Source organism: Hemiscyllium ocellatum, chromosome 30, assembly GCF_020745735.1.
Source record: "Hemiscyllium ocellatum isolate sHemOce1 chromosome 30, sHemOce1.pat.X.cur, whole genome shotgun sequence".
NCBI lineage: Eukaryota > Metazoa > Chordata > Chondrichthyes > Orectolobiformes > Hemiscylliidae > Hemiscyllium > Hemiscyllium ocellatum.
In genome coordinates, this window is record NC_083430.1 from 6414274 (window position 1) to 6439084 (window position 24811).

The following is a 24811-nucleotide window of genomic DNA, read 5'->3' on the forward strand; positions in this document are numbered from 1 at the left end:
GTAAGCGCTGATCTGGGCTCCAGAACTTTTCATATAAGATTCCATACAATCGTCCATTTCCACTGAAATGTTTCAAAATACCATTCAGGTTTGTATTAATTTCCTACAAAAGACCAGTACTTGGAAAATTCTCTTCAATGCCACTCAGTTGTGTCAATAATACCTCAGTTCAAAGTAACAGTTCCAAAACTCAGTACCAGTTCCATGTTAAAAGATCAAATTAAGCTGAGCCTTGACAGAGAATGAAATGGAACTGAGAGTACAGTGAAGTTTTACAAAGCTTGTCATTGTTAGTACAGCTGCCTCTGTTATGTGGGTCCAGTTGGGGATTAGAACACCGGCTCTGGTATTCCCTGGAGAGGACACAGCTTCCAGCTGCTAAGGGCGAATCATGGAGGGAATGGCCTTGCTCACCTTTGACTTTGTGTCCTCATCAATGCAGAAGCACTTGGTGTGGACTTTCCCGCTTATCTGAGGCAGAGGTACAATCGGACCCTTTGTTGTCTTCACTTCAGCGTTCCTCCTACTCTTCAGAACGAGTGACCCTGTTGCACACTGCAAAGAAGACAATTAAGGTCAGTGACAACACAACTGATATTGGGCGCAAGGACTCAGCTGAAAGAAAGTGTTTTTATTCAAACTAAAAGCCATAAAGTTTATTTTTAAAAAGTGAAGTAATTGGACTTGGTTAAAAATCACACAACACCAGATTATAGTTCGATAAGTTCATTTGGAAACACGAGCTTTTGAAGCACTGCTCCTTCATCAGACAACCACCTGATGAAGGAACAACGTTCTGAAAGCTAGTGCTTCCAATTAAACTTGTTTGACTATAACCTGGTGTGTGATTTTTAACTTTGTACACTCCAGTCCAACAAAAAATCATAATTGGACTTGGGGAGTGCTAACAAGGCAATGGGTTACATTATGTAATGGTAGACCCTGTGAAGTATTGACAATTGGAGGAGCCTTGATATGTATATATACAGATTCCTGAAGGTAGCAGGACAAATAGATTACATGGTTAGGAAGGCATGTGGGATACTTGCCTTTACTAACTAAGGCATTGAATACAAGAGCAAGTGGTTATGCTGGAACTGAATAAAACACTGACTAGGCCATAATTGGAGTACTGTATGCTGTTATGGTCATTACATAATAGGAAGGATGTGATTGCACTGGAGGGAACGCAGAGGAGATTTACTAAGATGCTGCCCAGGATGCAGGGTCTGTGCTGTGAGGAAATGTTGGGTAGACTATGGTTGTTTAACTTGAAATAGTGAAGTTTGATGGAGGCAGGGTCTGACAGAAGCATCTAAGATTATGAGGGGCATAAATAGTGTGAATAGGAAGACATATTTTCTGTTAGTAGAGGAGTCACTAATCAGAAATCATAGATTTAAAGCAAGAGGTAGAGTTTAGGAGGAGAGTTGGGAATTATTTTGAGTTTTGAGAATATTTGTAGCTCAGGTTTTGGATGTAGGTTTGTTTGCTGACTTCCAGCTCAGTGAGCAAACCTACATCCAAAAGTTGGGAATTATTTTCACTCAGAGGGTGGTGAGAGACTGGAACTCACTACCTGAAAGAGCAATTGAGTCAAACTCTTACAGCAGTATGAGTTTAAGTAGTATTTAGATATTCACTTGTGTTGCCAACAGTCAATATTGCCAGATCTATTTGGTCAGGAAAGACACAATGGGACAATTGGCCTCTCTTTGGGCTGTAGATGTCTTGAGTCCATGAATAAAATGTAATTCAATTTCCTCTCATCTAAGATGTTCATCTGCTCAGCCCCATGATCCCACATGATCGTTTAGCTTTTTAACTGAGAAATACTGGAGGCAGGAAGCTGTACATGGAATGGGTGGAAATTGAATAAATAGGGGGAGATGGAGAGTAAGGGACAAAAAAAAATAGTCCTTTTAAATCACCTGAGAATCCAGAACATCTTCGTGACACTTTTTCCAACGTCTTACATATGGAAATCCTGGAAGAACTACATCATACTGGGAATAAGGGTAATCAGGAGGTCCAATATCTAACCGACATATTCTTCAGGACTGAGTTACTGAGGGCAAGAGGAAGTTGTTTTCTCAAGCAATTGTGAAGTCTTCTTGATAGAACACTCCAAATTATAGAGATCATCGCATCTATTCACCCTGCCCCCAACTGGGAACACCCCTCAAACATGACAATAGGGATCACCACAAGTAGGTTGGACTGGGTAAGAATGACAGATGATAGATCTTGAAGGACATCAGTGAACTCAATGGGTCAGTGGTTAAAGGATCACCATTAAATTGGCTTCGCATTCCAGAGTTTCTGAATTGAATTCAGGTTTGACTGTCTGCCATCCTGGAATTCAAACCCAGATCCTCAGAATGTGAACCTGGGCTTCTGGATTACTAATCCAGTGACACTACATCTCCACTGTTGAATCACAGGATCCCTACTGTGCACATAGAGGCCATTCAGCCCATCGAGCCTGCACCAATTCTCTGAAGAACATTTCACCCTGACTCAGTCGAAAGATGTGCAGCTTAGGTGGATTGGCCATGCTAAATTGTCTGTAGTGTCCAAGGATGGGCAAGTGAGATGGAAAATCTATGGTAAATGTGGGGAAAGGGTGGGAAGTTGGTCTGAGTGGGATGCTCTTTGGAGGGGAAGTACACACTCACTGGGTTGAATGGCCTCTTTCTGCACTGTAGGGATTCTATGAAAAGGGCAACAGATACATGGGAATGCCAGTACTTGCAAGTTCCCCTCCAAGCCAGTCACTTGGAAATATATAATTGTTTCTTCACTGTTACTGGGTCAGAATTCTAGAATTCATTCCCAAAGGGCATTGTGGGTCAACCTTCAGCACATGGACTGCAGAGGTTCAAGAATGTAACTCACCCCCACCTTCACGGGGGCAACCAGGGATGAGCAATAAATTTGGGCCCAGCCAGCAATGTCCATATCTCATGAGTGAATACAAAAAAAATGAAATGCTAACCCATTCCATAGGATGGGCGCAGGTAATAAATCAATTAACTGTACTGTACAACATCTACAGTCCTCACCTTCTCCCTGTACAACATGACCCCTGAGTCAAATTCCAGATGTTGGGAAGGAAGGAGTGTGTGTTTTTTAAAAATACGTTTACTATCATTCAAAGCAGAGGGAGAGATTGGGACAAACCCTCCAGAAGGCAGGCTGAGCTGAGATTTGAAGGAGGAGAACCCCGAGAGAGAACAGTCAGGACCAACCCTCCACAAGATGAGCTGAAGCTGAGACCTCAAGACCCTGTACCAAGCCTGATCAAGCTGAGGGGAGACAGGTAGTAACACTTACACTCTCACTCTGTCACACTCACATTCTCACACTCACACTTGTTTGGACAATAATGTGTGTTTCAGAGTTGTTACACAATATCCCAGGCAAACACGTGGGACATGCTTCTGGACAGACAGGTCAGCACTGTCACTTACCTTGACTCCTGGGATCTCACAACAGGTTAGCTTCTCTGCCATGAGAGGGTCACAGAACAGGATCATCTGTTGTAGGTCGACCTATGCAGACAAACAGGACCACAGCATTAGGAGAGATGAGTTCAGATTGTTCCTTATGTGATCAACCAGCAGTACTTGGGTTTATCCAGTCAGTGTAGCCAAAGGCCCTTGAAAACAGAGGCTGAGAGTGAAGGGTGGGACTGTAAGATGTGGTTTCGTTTCCCCCGCCTCTCCCTACTTCTGCCTCCTCACTTGAACAGTTCATGCACCCCCCACCCCACACATTAACAGCACAGAGGTAGAATGAGTGGACAGTGTCAAGCTCCTGGGAGTGGTCATCCACAACAAGCTTTCTTGGTCTCTTCATGTGGACGCACTGGTTACAAAGAACAACAACGTCTCTTCTTCCTCAGACAGCTGAGGAAATTTGGCATGACGGTGAATAATACCCTTGCCAACTTTTATAGGTGCACCATCGAGAGCATTATGTCTGAATGTATCACTACCTGGTATGGCAACTGTACTGTTAAAGATCGGAGATGGTTACAGAGAGTGGTGAATGCAGCCCGGACAATCACAAAGGCCAACCTCCCATCTCTAGAATCCATCTACCAGGCCCGCTCTTAAGGAAAGGCCGCCAGCATTCTCAAAGATAAATTGCCACCCTGGAAATGTTTTTCTAAACCTCTACCATCTGGGAGAAGGTACAGAAGGCCGAACACACACACCAGCCGGTTTCGAAACAGTTTCTACACTATTGTTGTTACAATACTGAAAGGACTCTTAAACTCTTAACATTCTCCTGTACCTGTGTTTTTGGTTTTTGCTGCTGTTTACCTATTATTTATTATCAATGCTACTTAACTCTGTGATCTGCTTGTATTGCTCACAAGACAAAACCTTTCACTGTGCCTCGATACACATGACAATATATTCCATTCAATTCAATTCAATTCCTTGCCTGTGGCTAACGATTGATCTTTGTGTAAGGTAGGAGGTTGGAGTTTGTGGTAATTGGCTGTTCATAGATGCATCAGATGTGCCACATTATACATGTCCACATGCTTACTATGCCAGTCTATATCATGGAGGTTGACAACCTCTTCTACCATGAAAGGAATTGCCAAATTAGACCTTAGCCTTATCCAATGTTTGTCCATATTCCCTTACTTATAAGAATGGGCACCAATCAAAAATGTGCTTGAGTCTTGGTACATGTTACAGGAGTCAGTGTGTGGACTCATTGTTCCTACTAAGGCAAGGAACAGAATGTAGACCAGCAGGAGACTGGAAGAACACAGCAAGCCAGGCAGCATCAGGAGGTGGAGAAGTCAATGTTTCAGGAATAACCCTTGTTCAAGACAGTTCGATGTCCAATTCCTACCTCTGTAGGAGACCCTCTGGCTGAGGCTAGCACTTGGCTCTGAGCAAGAACCTGCAGATGCAGTCTTCTAATGTCGGGAGGCTTTTGTGTTGCAGCTAACTGTATGATTCTGTCCAGGAATTTCTCCCACTGTTCCCACCTCCAATAGTTCTATCAGAGGCACTTACAGATTGAAAACCAAATAGTTTGGCCCTGTTCTGAGAGTTTGCACAGCCATGAGGTAGAATGTGAATTTGGAATCCTGACCCAGAGGTTAAGATGCTATGCATTCACCACCATCCTTCCCCATTCCTACAATGGGATGTATTTTGTCCTCCTGAACTATTGGAAGAATGGCAAAAATTAATTGTGAACATTATCTACTTGAATTCCTCTGCAAAATCATCCAGCATTCGTTTGACAAACAGGAAAGGGTGAATTCTAGCAAATGGCAAACCTGTTAAACTCTCTATAGCATGAGACAAGTGTTAAAATTGTGACAAGATCAATTTCTTGGATTTAATTTGTTGTTTTGCCTCATTCTGTGATTGGTGTAGGATGTACTGAGCTCCTGAGGAGTGTCCCTCTCTCAGAATCTCCCTTTGATTTCCAAGGGTATAACCTCGACATTTCGGGGTCATAAGCCAGAAGGTACAGGTTTAAACTCCGCTTGGCGAGAGATGTTTAATAGCATCTCTGAAAAAATTAAAAGTTCACGAAGAACTGTGGATGCTGGAGATCTGAAACAAAAACAGAAATGGCCTGGTGGAATCTGTGGGAAGAAAGGAGAGTTAGCATATCGAATCCAGTGACCCTCAGTTCTGAGAGATCTGTTCGGTTAGGAAGTTAAAAGGTTTTAAACAAGTTGGATGATGAATCATGAATTGAATTGTGAAACAAGCATGAGGGGCTAAACAGCCTCTCATTGTTCCTACATTCGTATTGGCTCCAAATGCCTATCGTGCCCGTTAGGAGACTTTCTCCTGGAACGAAGGGGTGGAGGACTGATTCTGATTCCCCTGGCCCAGCAGTGAGTCAGAATCCTATAATAATAGACAACTGAGTGAACTCCCTCGTCTAACTCAATTCTCAGTAAGGCACTGGGGTTAGGTTTACATCAGGGCATTGCTGAAGTTGCACTGACTGCCTGCCTCACCCCTCCCCTCCCACTCCCCACTCCATTCACCCTACCCTGGAGTTAAATATTGCCACAGGAGCCATTGAAACTGTGGGTTAGACACTAACTTCAGCTGGCTTGTTGTCCTCAGCGATCCTGCTCATGACCGTCTGACCCTCAGTGTTAATGTCAGCTCTCTCCTCCACCGATTTGATCTCAATCAGCTGACAGTCAATATAGAGGGAGGCCACGTTTGCCTGCACACTGATCACTAGCTTGTGCCACCGAAGATCGAATAGAGCAGCCACTCCTTCACTGCTGAACACCCAGCGCACGTAGTCCTGGAAACGACCTTTGGCCTTGTACTCCACCGCTTTGTCCCGTCCGTCGATTCGAATGGAAAACTGAATATGACAGAGACAACCAATCAGAGAAGAAGGACTAAACACCTCACACAGTAAAAACAGCAAATGTAATATCACCTTGATTCTAAGTTACCAGGTAAATCACTCCGGGGTTCTCTGATCTCCATTTTGGCTGCATGCTGGTAGAAATACCAGAGAAATGACATCCATGGGGATGGGAATAACTGTAGTTGGGAAAACTGTTGCAGAATTCCAGCAATTACAGCTTGTACCAGAGTGACTTATCTGACAGGTTTCTCCTCCACACCCCAGAAGTCCCAGGTGCTAAGATCAGAACCACCCCCTGCCATTATTTAGGACCAAGAAACAAATTACATTTGTAATGTACCTTCAGCCATCGAAGTAGTTTTGGCGTGTAGCCAATGTGGGAAATGTGACAGACAAGTGTGTACACAGTAAACTGCTGTAGTTTGCAATGTGAAAGTGACTGATTGATTTGCAGAGGAATGAATATTGGCCGAGATGCCAAAGCCAACTTGTATCTTCTTAGATTTGCTCTAGACAGGATTGGTACAGTCCATCAGGAGACCATTTATACTATAGTGAGCAAACGAAAGAGACCCATTAAAGGAAATTGTCAAATTAATCTTTGGGATCCTCTGGGGCCTCAACACAATAAGGGCTGCAGGAGACCCACAACCTCCTCAGTCAGTAGCCTCCTGTCCCCACAATTTGCCATGTCAACGGTCACCATTGTACTATGTTCAGGTTTCAATCCAGTGACAAAGAGCAGGTACATGTTTGAAACACCAACCCCCCAATTACTCATAAATGAGACTGAAGCCGCTAAATAGCAAGGGGGCCTTTTCACCTTCAGAATGGACAACCAACTGGAAGTCAAAATAAATGTCCTCCCAGTTAATGCCAAACCCAGATTCGCTGAATTCCAGCTGGGCACCGATGGTTTATCTTGAGATCACTATGTAAATGTAGCATTGACAGAGCTGAACTGTGCTATATTTATATTACCTGAGTTAGGCCTTGCTGGTCAGTGATTTTGATCATGTACCAATTCTCCTTCACTTTCTTCTTTTTCAGCAGCATTGTTGCGAGGAAGGTGAAGTCCTGAGGCAGGCCCTGAGGGAACACCAGTCTGAAACATTGGAAAAATATGGGCTCACCAAAAGCTTGCTTTTTTTAATCAGGCAATGATTTTAAATCCACTGGCTAGAAATGGGATTTAGATTTTTTAAAAAACAAATGGTGATTTGTGTTTTTAGCTAAAGATGGCACACAATTTGCATCATTATACCTTTTATATTCCAACCCACTGAGATGGGCTTCTCATGTGTTGCAAAAACCCTTAGAACACAATGGCCTCTCAAGAATATGTGAATCTTTTTCCCATCAACAAAGTATCAAGACAATCACATGAATACCTGTGCTGCCTGGAAATGGTTTGGGAGTAGTTGGGAAGTTGTTTATGGCTGGCAGGGATGCAATGAGCTGAAAATGTGTTGCTGGTTAAAGCACAGCAGGTCAGGCAGCATCCTAGGAACAGGAAATTCGACGTTTCGGGCCAGACCCCTTCATCATGAATGAGGAAAGTGTGCCAGGCAGGCTAAGATAAAAGGTAGGGAGGAGGGACTTGGGGGAGGGGCGATGGAGATGTGATAGGTGGAAGGAGGTCAAGATGAGGGTGATAGGCCGGAGTGGGGTGGGGCGGAGAGGTCAGGAAGAAGATTGCAGGTTAGGAGGGCGGTGCTGAGTTGAGGGAACCGACTGAGACAAGGTGGGGGGAGGGAAAATGAGGAAACTGGAGAAATCTGAGTTCATTCCTAGGAGATCAGAGCTGAAAATGTGTTGGAGATCAGAGCTGAAAATGTGTTAATTTTCGGGGATGCAATGAGCCCAAGGGCTTTTTTCAGTTCTGTTGACCTCTGTATCTCTATGGTAATGCAAGGATCTCTAGATGAAGGAGAATTGCCAGCTAAGAAATAATCAAGTTACAATGGGAATATATTAGGCCACAACCATGCTTGAATCTTTGGGTGAGGTTACCTGTCAAACTCACTCTTTGTGTTTTATCATTTACTTTCTCTGCCTGTATGTGACAGGGAGCCAAGGTGCAGAAGAAAGAAGACCCTCCTTCCTCTCTCCTTCTGAACTACACTTGTTGAACAATTCCAAGTCTGCTAAGACTTACATTAACAATGAATTTAAGATCATCAGTTGGGCTCGTAATATGGCTAATTTACTTTTATTAAAATCTACATCAGTTCATTCAGAGTCCCGACCTCCGCTAACATAAAGACCGTGTGTCCAAACACTCTAACCTTTCAACAAAAAGGAGGCTTGGGAGACTATGGTTCTTTGGAGTGTTCCCCAATGAGGTCTTTCATTGGCTGTACCAGTATGGAAAGATTTGAAGTTATAAATGATGCTATTTAAATGCATGCATTTTCTTCTTATGCACATGTGCCTTTCCCCATATCTCTGAATTTTTCAGTTATTGGATTACTTAATTTCGTCTCTTTTAAAAGTTGTGACAAATTCTGCTTTCGGTCATCCTAACAGTTCTTGACCATTTTGTGATAATCTGAAATCTGTGTTAAAATTTAAGGAACTGTCAATCTTCTCCTCAGCTTATTTAGATGCAAAGCTGTTTATTTTGCAGCAGTTTCCTCTGTTACAAGAGATTATATTTGATTAATAGGTCTATTTTGCTTGCAATTGGACAGGAAATATTTGTAACACTTTGCCAAACTTGAGAAAAATTACTTCCAGCCTCCTAATTTATTTTCAACTTGCCACTGTGCACAATAATTTACTGACTCATATATTAAAAGTAATTATTCAGTTGAAATCAACAAGTCACGCTTTGAAATCTCAAAAGATTTTGAAATTTTCTCAATCACAGCCAGGGGTCAGGCTGGTGATAACCTACTGGCCCAAACAGAAATACTGGGACTGATGTTAAACCTGGGTGGGACTGTCTGCATGAACCCCAGAGCTTGCAGAGTACTGGCAAGGCTGAGGACATGGAGGCTTTGCCAGCCTTAACATAGAGGGTCTCATGAACATGCAGGGTCCCAATGACTGATCGAGAGCATATCCTTTCCATTGCCATGCAGTGTCATGACACCATGCAGGACTGGGAGATGGGCAGCAAGAGGGTGCACCCATGTGACCAGTTACAGGGATCAGTATGAAGAGAGGGTGCAGGAAACTGCTCCTCATCCTCCTGCCATACTGGAGGTTTCACATGTGGATAGATTCACAGCATAAATTAAACAAAGTTAAAAATCACACACAACACCAGGTTATAGTCCAACAGGTTTAATTGGAAGCTTAAACCTGTTGGACTGTAACCTGGTGTTGTGTGATTTTGAATTTTGTACACCCCAGTCTAACACCGACATCTCCAAATCATAAATTAAACAAAGAAATGTGGATGCTAAAGACCTCTAAAGGTAAACATGCAGGTTGAATCCGTGATTAAGAAAGTGAATGCAATGTTGTAATTTATCTCAACAGGGTTGGAATATAAAAGCAGCAATATGCTACTGAGACTTTACAAAGCTCAGGTTAGGCCCCATTTGGAGTACTGTGTCCAGTTTTGGGCCCCACACCTCAGGAAGGACATACTGGCACTGGAGCGTGTCCAGCGGAGATTCACACGGATGATCCCTGGAATGGTAGGTCTAATATACGAGGAATGGCTGAGGATCCTGGGATTGTATTCATTGGAGTTTAGAAGGTGAAGGGAAGATCTAATAGAAACTTACAAGATAATACATGGCTTGGAAAGGGTGGATGCTAAGAAATTGTTTCCGTTAGGCGGGGAGTTCAAAGTTTGTGAGAAGATTTGTAGCTTGGGTGCTCGTTGTTGTGGTCCTGTTCACCGAGCTGGGAATTTGTGCTGCAGACGTTTTGTCCCCTGTCTAGGTGACATCCTCAGTGCTTGGGACCCTCCTGTGAAGTGCTTCTGTGATCTTTCCTCCGACATTTATAGTGGTTTGAATCTGCCGCTTCCGGTTGTCAGTTCCAGCTGTCCGCTGCAGTGGCCGGTATATTGGGTCCAGGTCGATATGCTTATTGATTGAATCTGTGGATGAGTGCCATGCCTCTAGGAATTCCCTGGCTGTTCTCTGTTTGGCTTGTCCTATAATAATAGTGTTGTCCCAGTCGAATTCATGTTGCTTGTCATCTGCGTGTGTGGCTACTAAGGATAGCTGGTCGTGTCGTTTCGTGGCTAGTTGGTGTTCATGGATACGGATCGTTAGCTGTCTCCCTGTTTGTCCTATGTAGTGTTTTGTGCAGTCCTTGCATGGGATTTTGTACACTACGTTGGTTTTGCTGGGTATCAGGTCCTTCGTCCTGGTGAGTTGTTGTCTGAGAGCGGCTGTTGGTTTGTGTGCTGTTATGAGTCCTAGTGGTCGCAGCAGTCTGGCTGTCAGTTCAGAAATGTTCTTGATGTATGGGAGTGTGGCTAGTCCTTTGGGTTGCGGCATGTCCTCGTTCTGTTCTGTGACAACGACTCACAGGAGGCTCCCAAGCACGGAGGAGGTCACCTAGACAGGGGATGAAACGTCTGCAACACAAATTCCAAGCTCGGTGAACAGAACCACAACAGGCGAGGAGACTAGGACCCGTGGGCACAGCCTGAGAATTAGAGGGGGTCAATTCAGAACAGAAATGCAGAGACGTTTCTTCAGCCAGAGAGTGGTGGGCCTGTGGACCTCATTGCCGCGGAGTGCAGTGTAGGCCGGGACGCTAAATATCTTCAAGGCAGAGATTGATAAATTCCTGTCACAAGGAATTAAGGGCTACGGGGAGAATGCGGGTAAGTGGAGTTGAAATGCCCATCAGCCATGATTGAATGGAGGAGTGGACTCGATAGGCCGAATGGCCTTACTTCCACTCCTATGTCTTATGGTCTTAAGCCAATCTTGGATCCAATTTGCAAGCTCCCCCTGGATTACATGCAATCCAACCTTCCAGAGCAGCCTACCATGTGGAACCTTATCAAAGGCCTGACTGAAATCTGCAGATGCTGGAGTTTAGAGTTAAACATCTACTGCCCTGCCCTCATCAATCTTTCTTGTTACTTCATCAAAGAACTGTAACAAATCTGTGAGGCATGATGTCCCGCTCACAAAGCCATGCGGAACTACTCCTAACCAAACCCTGTCTCTCCCAATGTGTGTATCTCTTATCCCTCAAAATCTTCTCAAGTAACTTACCCACCACTGCTATTAAGCTTACTGGTCTATAGTTCCCAGGCTTTTATTTCCAGCCATTCTTGAATAATGGCACAACATTCACTACTGGTACTCCAATCTTCCTGGACCTCACCATGTCTAACGATAATGTAAAAAATATTAGCCAGAACCCCCGTAATTTCTTGTCTAGCCTCTTGCAGTGTTCTTGGATATATCTGGTCAGGACCAGGAGATTTATCCACCTTCATATATTCTAATATAACCAACACCACCTCTACTGTGATAGGCACTGTCCTCAAGATATCACCAGTAATGTCCCAAGTTTCCAATTCTTCATTTCTTTCTCCATGGTAAACACAGGAGAAAACCTTGCCTATCTGCTGTGATTCTAAACATACATGTCCACTTTGGTCCTTGAGGGGCCCTATTCTCTTTCTAGTTATTCTTTTTCCTTTAGTATACTTAAAGAACCTCTTTGGATTCACCCAAATTTTCTCAGCCAATACTATCTCACACCCCCATTTTACCCTCATGATTTCCTTCTTCGGTAAACTCCAGTATTCGCTGTATACCATCAGGATTCCCTTTATCCCAGCTGCCTGTACATCAGCCACACCTTTTCTCTGGTCAAAGCCTTAATATCTCTTATCCAAGGTTCCCTATTCCTGCCAACCTTGCTCTTTACCCATACAGGAACATATCGACCTTGAATTCTAGCTAATAAATCATTTTTTTATTATTATTTTGATTTGTTGAGGAAAAGTTAATAAAGCTTATTTGAAACAGTTGAAGTGCAGTTAAATACTGAAGGGTTAAAAATAATGTACAAGTCAGAAGTTTTATATGCAGATATTAGGTTGAAATAATCAGTATTTTGTCTTAAAATTATTAGTTGAAGTTACATTGACCAGTCTATTGCAGTCCTCATTTCATGACGAGTCATTGTTCATTTCATTATTTCTTGTTTAAGTGATACTTCGATAAAGACATACAGACATTGAAGAATGACCATTTTAATTTTAATATTAATTACGCTGGGAATGATGTGGAGGAGCTGGTGTTGCTCTGGAGTGGACAAAGTTAAAAATCACACAACACCAGGTTATAGTTCAGAAGGTTTAATTGAAAGTAGAAACTTTCAATTCTGGAAATGCCAGTCATATATGTAACACAGCAGTTGTAATTCCATAAAATATCCAAAAATAACCTGCTCAATTTCAAATATTGTTAATATGGTTTACTTATTATATAGAAAATTATATATTCATATTTGTGTATTTTAATATATTGCTTATCTTAATGAAAAGGGTCAGCTTGCTCAGTTGGCTAGCTTGCAATGCAGAGTGATACCAACAGCATGGGTTCAATTCCCACATCAGCTGACATTACCCATGAAGAACTCTCCTTCTCAACCTCTCCCCTCACCAGAGATATGGTGACCCTCTGGTTAAACTATCACCAATTATCTCCCTCTAATGAGAGAGCAGCCTTATGATTTGATAAGAATGTTGCAACTTTACCATTACTTGGATAAAATAAAAATAGAAATATTTATGTTTATAAAAGGCAATTAAAGTTTGTAAATTTTTAAATGGACAGGGATTGTAGTATTTTGAGAGAGTTAATAATGTTTTAATATAGCCATCTTTGGGGAGGAGCTGTGAATAAAATGCGGGAGAATACCAAAATTCCTGAGGGTGATTCAAATTCCAGTTGATTGTGTGAATGAAAATTTTGGAACAGTTTGCACACTTGCAATTTTTTTTATTAGTCACTTGTCAATACACAGAAGTCCGCATTTTGTACATTTTCAGTAGGAATCCGGTGGAAACTCAGAAAAGAACTGAACAAAGCTTTGTTAAATTGTGGGCTTTCCCCTGTGACTGACCGAGAGGCCAGAATTTCTCCAACAGCAGAATTGTACTCATACAGTCTTCAACCTCTCCCATTTCTATCAAGCTAGAGATCAATCCTGATCCAATGAAGAGTGCAGGAGAGCATGCCAGGAGCAGCATCAGGCACAGCTAAAACATCACGTGTCAACCTGGTAAACTGATAACACTGGGCTACTTGTGCGCCAAACAGAACAAGCAGAAAGTGATAAACAGAGCTAAGTGATTCCACAACCATGGGATCAGATCTAAGCTGTGTAGCCTTGCCACATCCAGTCATGAACGTTGGAAGGATAATTCAACAATTCACTGGAGAAGTTACCAAAATTATCCCCATACTCAAAGGTGAGGGAGCCCAGTACATCAGTGAAGAAATTAAGACTGAAATATTTGCAACAATGTTCAGCCACAAGTGGGTGGTGGCTGATCCATCTTGGCCTCCTCTAGAGGTACGTAGCATCAGAATGGCCAGACTTCAGCCAATTTAATTCATGGCATGAAATATCCAAAGGCACTCGATACTTCAGAGGCAATGGGCCCTAAAAACATCCTGGCAATAGTAGTGCAGAAATAAGCTCCAGAACTAGCTGTGCTTCTAGCCAAGCTGTTCCAACGCAGCAGGGAAGGGTATCAGTTAGCTCAATTGGCTGGATGATTGGTTTGCGCTGCAGAATGTGCCAGCAATGTGGTTCAATTCCTGCACTGGTTGAAGTTATCATGGATGTCCCACCTTCTCAATCTTGCCCCTTGCCTGCTATGTGAGAACCCTCAGGTCAAACTCACCACCAGTCATTCTCTCTTTAATCCTCTGGTACTCTGGGACGATGGCAATTACAAATACAGCCACAACATTGGCAACTACCCAGCAATGTGAAAAACTGCCCAGGTATGTCCTGTACACACAAAGCAGGTCAAATCCAAGTACCCTCAGTCATTGGTAAAGTGAGGCAAGGTGTCATCAACAGTGCTACAAAGCAGCATCTCCTCAGCAATAACCTGCTCAATAATGCTCAGTCTGGCCTCTGCCAAGGCTGCTCGGCTCCTGACATAGTTACATCCTTGGTTCAAACATGGACAAAAGAGCTGGATCTCAGAGGTAGGGTGACAGTGATAGCCATGTGATCTTTGATTGAGTTTGAAATCAATGGCAATCAGTCAGAAAACTGATAGGGGAGTCATCCCTGGCACGTACAAAGAAGGTGTGGTTATTAGACTCATAGAGATGTACAGCACGGAAACAGACCCTTCATCCAACATGTCCATGCTGACCAGATATCCCAACCCAATCTAGTCCCACCTGCCAGCAACTGGCCCATATCCCTCCCAACCCTTCCTATTCATATACCCACCCAAATGCCTTTTAAATGTTACAATTGTACCAGCCTCCACCACATCCTCTCATTCCATACACGTACCACCCTCTGCGTGAAGGAGTTGCCCCTTAGTTCTCTTTTATATCTTTCCCCTCTCACCCTAAACCTATGCCCTCTAGTTCTGGACTCCTTGACCCCAGGGAAAATACTTTGTCTATTTATCCTATCCATGCCCCTCATAATTTTGTAAACCCTCTATAAGGTCACCCCTCCGACTCAATATTCTGATCAATAAAAGACCAATACAAATGCCTTCTTCACTATCCTATCTACCTGCGACTCCACTTTCAAGGAGCTATGAACCTGCACTCCAAGGTCTTTTTGTTCAGCAACACTCCCTTGGACATTACCATTAAGTGTATAACTCCCGCTAAGATTTGCTTTCCCAAAATGCAACACTTCACATTTATCTGAATTAAACTCCATCTGCCAATTCTCAGCCCAATGGTCCATCTAGTCAAGATCCTGTTGCAACCCTCTTCACTGTCCACTACACCTTCAATGTTGGTGTTATCTCCAAATTTACTAACTGTACCTCTTATGCTCGCATCCAAATCATTTAAGTAAATGACAAATAGTAGAGGACCCAGAGCCGATCCTTGTGGTACTCCACTGGTCACAGGCCTCCAGACTGAAAAACAACCCTCCATCACCACCCTCTGTCTTCTACCTTGAGGTAGTTCTGTATCCAAATGGCTAGTTCTCTCTATATTCTGATCTAACCTTGCTAATCAATCTCCCATGGGGAACCTTGTCGAATGCCTTACTGAAGTCCATATAGATCACATCCACCGCTCTGCCCTCATCAATCTTCTTTGTTACTTCTTCAAAAAATTGAATCAAGCTTGTGACACATGATTTCCCACGCACAAAGCCATGTTGACTATCCCGAATCAGTCGTTGCCTTTCCAAATACATGTACATCCTGTCCCTCAGGATTCCCTCCAACAACTTGCCCGTCACCAAGGTCAGGCTCACCGGTCTATAGTTCCCTGGCTTGTCTTTACCGCCCTTCTTAAACAGTGGCACCACGTTAGCCAACCACCAGTCTTCAGGCACCTCACCTGTGACTATCGATGATACAAATATCTCAGCAAGAGGCCCAGCAATCACTTCTCTAGCTTCCCACAGAGTTCTAAGGTACACCTGATCAGGTCCTGGGGATTTATCCACCTTTATGTGTTTGAAGAAATCCAGCACTCCCTCCTCTGTAATATGGACATTTTGCAAGGTGTCATCATCTATTTCCCTACAGTCAATCTTCCATATCCTTTTCCACAGTAAATACTGATGCAAAATACTTGTTTAGTATCCCTCCCCATTTTCTGCGGCTCCATACAAAAAAGGCTGCCTTGTTGATCTTTGAGGGTCCCTATTCTCTCCCTAGTTATACTTTTGTCCTTAATATATTTGTAAAAACCCTTTGGATTCTCCTAAACACTATGTGCCAAATCTATCTCGTGTCCCCTTTTTGCCCTCCTGATTTCCCTCTTAAGTATACTCCTGCTGCCTTTATACTCTTCTAAAAGGACTCACTCGATCTATCCTTTTATACCTGACATATGCTTCCTTCTTTTTCTTAACCAAACCCTCAATTTCTTTTGTCACCCAGCATTCCCTGTACCTATCAACCTTTCCTTTCACCCTGACAGGAATATATTTTCTCTGGATTCTCGTTCTCACATTTCTGAAGGCTTCCCATTTACCTGTGAACATCTGCCCCAAATCAGCTTTTGAATGTTCTTGCCTAATACCGTCAAAATTGGCCTTTTTCCAATTTAGAACTTCAACTTTTAGATGTGGTCTATCCTTTTCCATCACTATTTTAAATCTAATAGAATTATGGTCGCTGGCCCCAAAGTGCTCCCCCACTGACACCTCAGTCACCTGCCCTGCCTTATTTCCCAAGAGCAGGTCAAGTTTTGCACCTTCTCTAGTAGAAGGATTCTGGATAATCCAAGATGGAGGACAGGAAAACTTTCTGGCTGCAACTGCTGCTCCTTTTTTTGAGGTATTTTAGGTGTTGGAGGTGATTTCCTTGAACTCCAGGAGCAGCAATTACTGGTTTATATGTTGTTGCTTTGTTTTGGAATGGAAAAAAAAAAGTAAAAACAACAGCAGTTGTTAAAAGGGAGAACAGCAGACAAAGGAAGCACATAGTGAGGTCAGTGCAGGAGAGAGAACCTGACACCACAGTTACCTGCACAGTTACTGCCTTTGCTGTTTAAATTCATGCATTGGTGCACAATCATCTCAGCCATCTCTACAGGAGTTTCTCAGGGCAGTATCCTTGGCCCAATCATCTTCAGCTGCTTCATCAATGACCTTCTCTTCATCTTAAGGTCAAATGTGGGCATGTTTGCTGATGATTACTCAATGTCCAGCACCACTTGCAATTCTCCAGATACTGAAGCTGCCCACGTCCATGCAGTAAGACCTAGACAATATTCAGATTTAGGCTGACCAGTGGCAATTAGCATTCATGCAATATAAGTGCCACAGAATAACCATCTCCAACAAAACGGAGTGTAACCATCGCCCCTTAGCATTCAATTGCATTGCCATTGCTGAATTCTCAACATACTGGAGGTAAGCATTGACCAGAAGCTGAACTCGACTAGCCATACAAACATAACTGCTACAAGAGCAAAATTAGGGGGTAGGGATACTGTAGCAAGTAACTCACCTCCTAATTCCCCAGGCCTGTCCACTACCTACAAGGCACAAGTCAGGAGTGTGATGGAATACTCCCACTTGGGTGCAGCTCCAACAACACTCAAGAAGTTTGATACCATCCAAGTCAAAGCAGCCCACTTGATTGGCACCACATGCATAAACATCCACTTCTTCCACCACCAATACTCAGTAAGCAACAGGGTTCACCATCTACAAGATGCACTTAGAAATTCACCACTACTCCTTCGACAGCAACTTCCCAATACTGTTAAGAAGGAAAAGAGCAGCAGATACATGAGGCTACCATCACCTGTAAGTGCCTTTCCAAGCCACTCACCATCTTGATTTAGAAATATATTGCCTACAGCCTTGAATTTCCTCCCTAAAGGCATTGTAGTCTACTTATTGCACATGGACTGCAATGATTCAAGGCAGCAGCTCACTACCACTTTTTCAATAGCAATTCGGGACGGTGAAACTGTGAGCAATGCTCACATTCCTTGGGCAAACAAAAATGTCCTTGAGGCTGGGATGCAGTAAATGTGGAACCAAAAGTTAAACATTTTTTGTCAGGTAAGGATTAGGGAGTTAAGATGCAGATTAACAAACAATTGGATAGAATAGGTTTAAAGGCTGAAATAAATACAGAATGTGCTGGAGAAACCTAGCAGGACTGGGAGCATCAGTGGAGAGAAAGTAGAGTTAATGTGTTGAGTCCAATATGACTCTTCTTCGAAACTGGACATCTCAATGCTGTTCATCCTCAGTGTACAGAGTTAAAAATCACACAGCACCAGGTTATAGTCCAACAGGTTTAATTGGAAGCACTAGCTTTCAGAGCGCTGCTACAGCCACCTGATGAAGGAGCGTCACTCCGAAAGCGAGTGCTTCCAATTAAACCTGTTGGACCATAACCTGCTGTTGTGTGATTTTTAACTTTGTCCACCTCAGTTCAAGACTAGCACCTTCAAATCATCTTCAGTGTAGCTTTGTGATGGAAGTTTTACATTGCAGATACATCAGGGTAACCAAGCAGACAGCAGCAGCATCAGATAAGGCATATCAAATGCCTAGATATAAAATGTTCAGGTACTAACAGGCTGTTGCTTATTATTTTAACAATATATGTTTTCATGTCGAGTCTGTCGGCATTTGGGTGGAGTTGCTGCATGATCCAATCTTTCATTGGTTTGGACCAGAAAAGACATCTGTGCGAAGATCAAGTGTCCCATTTGCATACCAGATTCCTGATGTAATATCAATAAACTATAAACAACCAAGAAAAAGTTCTTAATCTAAATCAGGAATTCCGTGGATTTAACTCAACCAAGCAAGTAAATATCCACAGCCTAAAAGGCTAAAATACCATGTAGAATCACACATGAAAATGAGACTCTTAAAACCATCGCGACTGTGCCAAACCCCTGTTGAACTGAACCTCAAAAGAGTCAGCACCTTCAGGAATTGTATCCCGGTGAGAGTCAGCCCCTTCAGCAACTGTATCCCGGTGAGAGTCAGCCCCTTCAGGGACTGTATCCCGGTGAGAGTCAGCCCCTTCAGGGACTGTATCCCGGTGAGAGTCAGCCCCTTCAGGAGCTGTATCCCGGTGAGAGTCAGCCCCTTCAGGAGCTGTATCCCGGTGAGAGTCAGCCCCTTCAGGGACTGTATCCCGGTGAGAGTCAGCCCCTTCAGGGACTGTATCCCGGTGAGAGTCAGCCCCTTCAGGGACTGTATCCCAGTGAGAGTCAGCCCCTTCAGGGACTGTATCCCAGTGAGAGTCAGCCCCTTCAGGAGCTGTATCCCAGTGAGAGTCAGCCCCTTCAGGGACTGTATCCCAGTGAGAGTCAGCCCCTTCAGGTGTATTCTGCTGCCTCAGAGCTGCTCACTGCCGAATACATTTCTGTGCAGCACCTAGAATCATTGAACACCTTTAATAACATAAAAACACTTTGTTGCTTCATGGGACAATCATCTGACTAAATCTGCCATCTAACCACAAAGTGATCAATTACTGAAGGTGATAAAAAGACTTGGTCTATTGGTATGTGTCAAGGAGAAACTTTAAAAATTAGAGACAAAAAATAAAGAGTGAAGTTTATATCAAAATTTCCAGAACTCTGAGCCCAGGCAGCAGAAGGGATAAAGACCTGTAGTGGAATGAAGAAATATCATTGTGAAAAGAAGCTCATCCATGCTGTCCTTTTGATGGGAATATATTTCATAGTAGTACAGAGTGCAGATGATGAATGAATTGTTTTGTGAGTGCCAATTATCCAGTGGTGGGTTTTATGAGTCAGTCATTGCATATTCAGTGGGTTGCTGTCCAAAAGCAGGAGTCTGGGAGACGATACAAGTCTCGCAGATTTACAGCGCAAAGAGCAGGGGGAACCCAGCAGCTGTTTTAAGGCTGATGGTGTGGATGTCAGAAACCAGGAAATGGCTAATATGAGCTGTCCTGCATGACTATGGCTGTTATGAAACCAAGGGTCATTCCTGGCTAGTTTACTGAATTGATCATAACCCCTTGGAGTTGCTAAGAGATAATGGGGGCAAAAGAAGAACTTGCATTATTGTGGCACTCTCAGATGACTGGTGCTGGTAGAAATTATAAACTGGAGTAGTTAATTAACTCAATGCACAAAGAAAATAGGTGTCTTGGTTTCTGCCTCGGTAAACTTTTTACCAAATTGTTATGGACTAGACCAAACCCCTCAAAATATATTCAGATAGCCTAGATCATAATTTTTTTTATATTTTAAAGTAAGTGTAAGGCATTGCATTCCATGTGCAATTTAATGGATCAAAGTATTTGACTTTGAGCACTTTATTGTTACACTCCAAGGAAATTATAGACAAAAATAAAAATAAAAGAATTACCCTAACTGCAACTCTATTGAGACACTTACCAAATAATACATATAAACTACCACTAATTAACCATTTCAATATATTAGCATCCCATAAACGCACCCTTGGCAAAGGCAAATTCAATAAAATAGATGGTCTCACATGCAATTCTAGCAGCAGGAGAAGCCCAGCTTTTAGCTGTAACCAGAGAAGAATAAGAGCTTTCACATCCAGCTCAAGACCCAGTGACTGCAAGAGAAACAAATCCTGATCCTGTGGGAGGTTGACCATACTCACACCGGCTGCTTCTGTAGTTCCAACTTCTGAAACAAACCCCCCAAGGCCTCGAAAGCTTTCACTTGACTGGAATCGAGCAGATCGCTCAGCATTTCTGTGTCAAGCTTTCTTCAGAAGAAAGACGTAACCATAATATCATCATACCTCCCTCCCTTCAAAAAACCCATCAATATACAAAGATGGCTTCATTTTAAAAATCTTTAGCCTTACACTATTAGTACACTAATACACACACATTACATTAATAAACACGCAAATATTCACTACCACTATCCATTTCAGTCCACTTTTTCCCACCATCGAATACCTCTGTCTTCATTCCTCAAAAGTTGCAACAACTTGTTAGCTATTATGTTCTCTCATCCTTCCACATGAATAATTTTCTATTTGAAAGGCTGCAATAATAAACTTCATCTAAACAGTCTGGAATTTTTAATCCTTAAATTTTTTTCAAAAACTTTAAGGAGTTATGATTAGTATATGCGAATGTCTCAGACACATTACTGACTATCAAAAAGTGTGGCGCTGGAAAAGCACAGGCAGCAACCGAGGAGCAGGAGAGTCGATGTTACAGGCATAAGCCCTTCATTAGGAATGTGGGAGGGCTGGGGCCTGCGAGATAAATAGGAGGGTGGAGTAGGGGGAAGGCAGCTGGGAAAGTGATAGATAGATGCGGTTGGGGGCTGATAGTGATAGGTCAGACAGTAGGGTAGAGCAGATAGCTTGGAAGGAGGATAGGACAGCTCAAAAGGGTGGTGCCGATTTGGAGAGTTGGATCTAGGATGAGGTGGGGGAAGGGGAGATTAGGAAACTAGTGAAGTCAATGTTGATGCCGTGTGGGTGAAGGGTCCCAAGGTGGAAGATGAGGCTGGGTAGCTTCGATTTGGTGGTGGAGAAGGCCCAGGACTTGCATGTCCCTGGCAGAGTGGGAGGGGTGTTGAAGTGGTCTGCCATAGAGTAGTGAAGTTATTGGTATGAGTGTCCCAGAGATGTTCCCTGAAACATTCTCCTGTCTCCCCAAAGTAGAGGAGACCACATCAAGAGCAATGGACACAGTAGATGAGGTGTTGGATGTGTAGCAAAATCTCTACCGGTTGTGAAAAAATCCTTTGGGAGTAAGGGATCACATTTTTGCAGGAGAGGGATGGGAGGAGTGTAGTCCAGGCAGCTGTGGGAGTTGGTGGGTTTGAAAACGATGTCAGTGTTGAGTCAGTTGCTGGAGATAGAGATGGAGAGGTCCGGGAAGGGGAGGGAGGTGTCCCAGATGGTTCAGGTGAACTTTAAAGTCAGGGTAGAAGGTGTTAGTGAAGCTGATGAGCTGTTCAACCTCCTTGTGGGAACACGAGGTTGCGCTGATACAGTCATCAAAGCAGCAGAGGAAATGATAGGGGATGGTGCCAGTGTAACTGCAGAAGATGGACTGTTCCACATACCCTACGAAGAGACAGACATAGCTGGGGCCCATGCAGGTGCCCATAGTTACCCCTTTGGTCTGGAGGAAGTGGGTGGATTTGAAGAAGTTGAGGGTGAAGACCAGTTCCACCAATTGAATGAGTGTATCGGAGGAGGGGTACTGGCTGGGTCGGTGGGAAAGAAAGAAATGGAGGTCTGGGAAACCTTTGCCATGTGGGGGGTGGATGTGTATAGGGACTGAATGTCCATGGTGAAGGTGAGGCATTGGGGGCCAGGGAATTGAAAGTCATGGAGGAGATGGAGGGCATGGATGGTGTCCCGAATGTATGTGGGGAGTTCCTGGACCAAGGATTCAGGACAATGTCAAGATATGAGGAGATAAGTTTGTTGGAGCAGGAGCAGGCAGAGACAATAAGTCAACCAGGACAGTCAGGTTTGTGGATTTTGGGTAAGAGGTGGAACCGGGACTCTGAGATTGGAGGCTTTAGATGGGAGATGCCCTGAGTTGATAAGGTTGTGGATGGTCTGTGAGATGATGGTTTGGTGATAGGAGGTGAGGTCGTGGTAGGAGGAGGTGTCCATGAGTTGGCACCTGGCTTCAGCGGTATGGTGGCCAGTGTACCAAACTATCACTGCATCCCCCTCGTCCGTTGGTTTAATGGTGAGGTTGTGATTGCAGTGGAAGGACGAGTGGGCTGCACTTTGTGAAGGTGAGAGGTTTTAGTGGGTGAGAAGGGTGAACAGCTTGAGGTGGTCAGTGTCACAGCAGCAGTTGGAGGTAAAGAAGTCTAGAGGGGGTAACAGACCGGGACAGAGTATCCAAGTGGGTGGAGTATGTTAGAGGTGGGAGAAGGGGCTCTTGGAGGATGATGGAGTCACGGTTGGAAAAAGTATGCGTGAAGGCGGCAGAAGAAATGTTCGATGTCACAACATTTATGGAATTCATTGACCCGGGAGTATAGTGGGATGAGGGGGAGACCTTTACTGAGGACTGATCGTGAAGGGGAGGTCTGGGGGAATAGTAGAGCTGGTTCTGGGCTTGGTAGAGAGCTGGAGCTGGAGTGAGGGTGGTCATGTGATCACCGGTGACACCAGAGGAATTGATGTAAAAACAGCAGTTAGGGTCAGAAGCGGTGTGTTTGGTGGCACCTGTGGGGCAGACATGGTGTTCTGGGTGGCATTCATGGAATCGGCGGCTGCGGTGGTGACAGGGTCAGTGGGGCTGTGCTGAGTGATATCAGCGGTGGCAGAAGTGGCATCTGTTGTGCAAGCGGAAGCGGTGCTTTCAGCGGCATGTCTGGGGACAGCATGGTCATCGGCGGTGTTCCAGTGAGTGACATCGGTGGGGGTGGCCGTGGCATAGGCAGTGGCAACCACCGGGGGTGGAAGTGATGTAGCGAACAGTGTTTGTGGAGGTTTCGATTGTGGAGGTTATGATGGCGTTTGCAGAGGCAGTATAGTCGGCAGTTGCGCGGTTCTTGCAGTGGCGGGGCCAGAAGTGACGACACCATTTGCAGCAGGAGTGGCCCCTGTAGTGGCCACGTGGATAATAGCATCCAAGCAGTTCTGGAGGCCGGGGACAGGGTCTGGAGTGGTCGAAGTTTGGAGGTAAGCACGTCTGATAAAAACCCAAGAATTGTAGTACTGCCCTGTTTGTCAATGGTATGGGAAACTTGCCAATAACCTTTTTTTTTGCATCCCATGGGGCCGTTTGTCCAAGCCCAAGAATGTGACTTGGGCTTTTGCAAACTCAACCTCAGCCAAGCTTGTTCCCAATCCCACCTCCTGAGTCAATCGAACAATTTGGATAGATGCTCTGAATGTTCCATGTGTGCCCAAAAGTCATCCAATTGTTGATTTACACGACCCAATTGGATAATTCCAAGATGACTTTATTTGAAATGTGGTTGGGGCGTTTTTTAGTATGACTTTAATCTGGCACAGTCCACTTGGTGTCACAAAAGCCAAAATTTCCTTTGCTCTTAAAAGTCCTTACCAGTAGCCACTGACTAATTTCAACTTAAAAATATAAATTTCTTGTTCCACCTTCTCAATACAGTCTTCCAAACATGGAATTGGATATCAATCAGATTTTGTAATTGCATTGGCTTTGCACTAATCAATACATAACCATTGGGTACCATTACTATGGGTAAGCCCAAATCGCTGCAACTCACTTTGATTGTATTGCCTGTGAGCATGCGTCCAATATCTTTTTGAGTCTGTGCCAACTTCAGAGGGTTAAGTCTATAAGAATGTTGCTTTATTTGAACGGCATTTTCTATGTCTAGATCATACGTAATCAGATTAGTACTTCCCAGCTTATTCCCACTTATCTCCCCATGTGATGTAATAAATCTTTAAGGTCATTTTGATTTTTTTCAAGAACGTAACTCAATAATTTATTCCAATTTTTGAGAACTTCCTCTTCATCCAATTTAATTTGAGGAAGGTACAAATTCAGAACCATCTGAACTTGGCTCTTCACTCCATGTTGTAACCAGTAACACAGTCTCCTTTTGCTTTCCTTCCCTATCAAAATATCTTTTGTGCATATTCACACTCTGTGAGACTTCTTTCTATCTGGCTTTCTTTTGAAAACATTCACCTCAGTCAATTAATTTTCAATTTGTTAAGGCTCACTAAACCTTACCTTTAAAGGTTCACCTACCATTTTGTGAGTAACACTAACACTTCATCTCCAGGAGCAAAATTATGAAGTTTTGATTTCTTGACTGCTTCTTATTTC

The 24811-nt window shown here is 43.6% G+C and overlaps 1 protein-coding gene across 3 annotated transcripts in view; it reads right to left on the minus strand.

Moving 5' to 3' along the window:
* col16a1 (collagen, type XVI, alpha 1) overlaps positions 1-24811 on the minus strand; it is a 330536-nt gene that overhangs the window by 223294 nt on the left and 82431 nt on the right. For all 3 annotated transcript variants that reach the window (XM_060847623.1, XM_060847622.1, XM_060847624.1), the window contains exons 5-8: positions 7369-7492; positions 6103-6378; positions 3474-3554; positions 415-555 (exon numbers count right to left, since the gene is read on the minus strand). In XM_060847623.1, coding sequence (XP_060703606.1) covers positions 415-555; positions 3474-3554; positions 6103-6378; positions 7369-7492 — 622 coding nt within the window. The remainder of the gene's footprint in view (positions 1-414; positions 556-3473; positions 3555-6102; positions 6379-7368; positions 7493-24811) is intronic.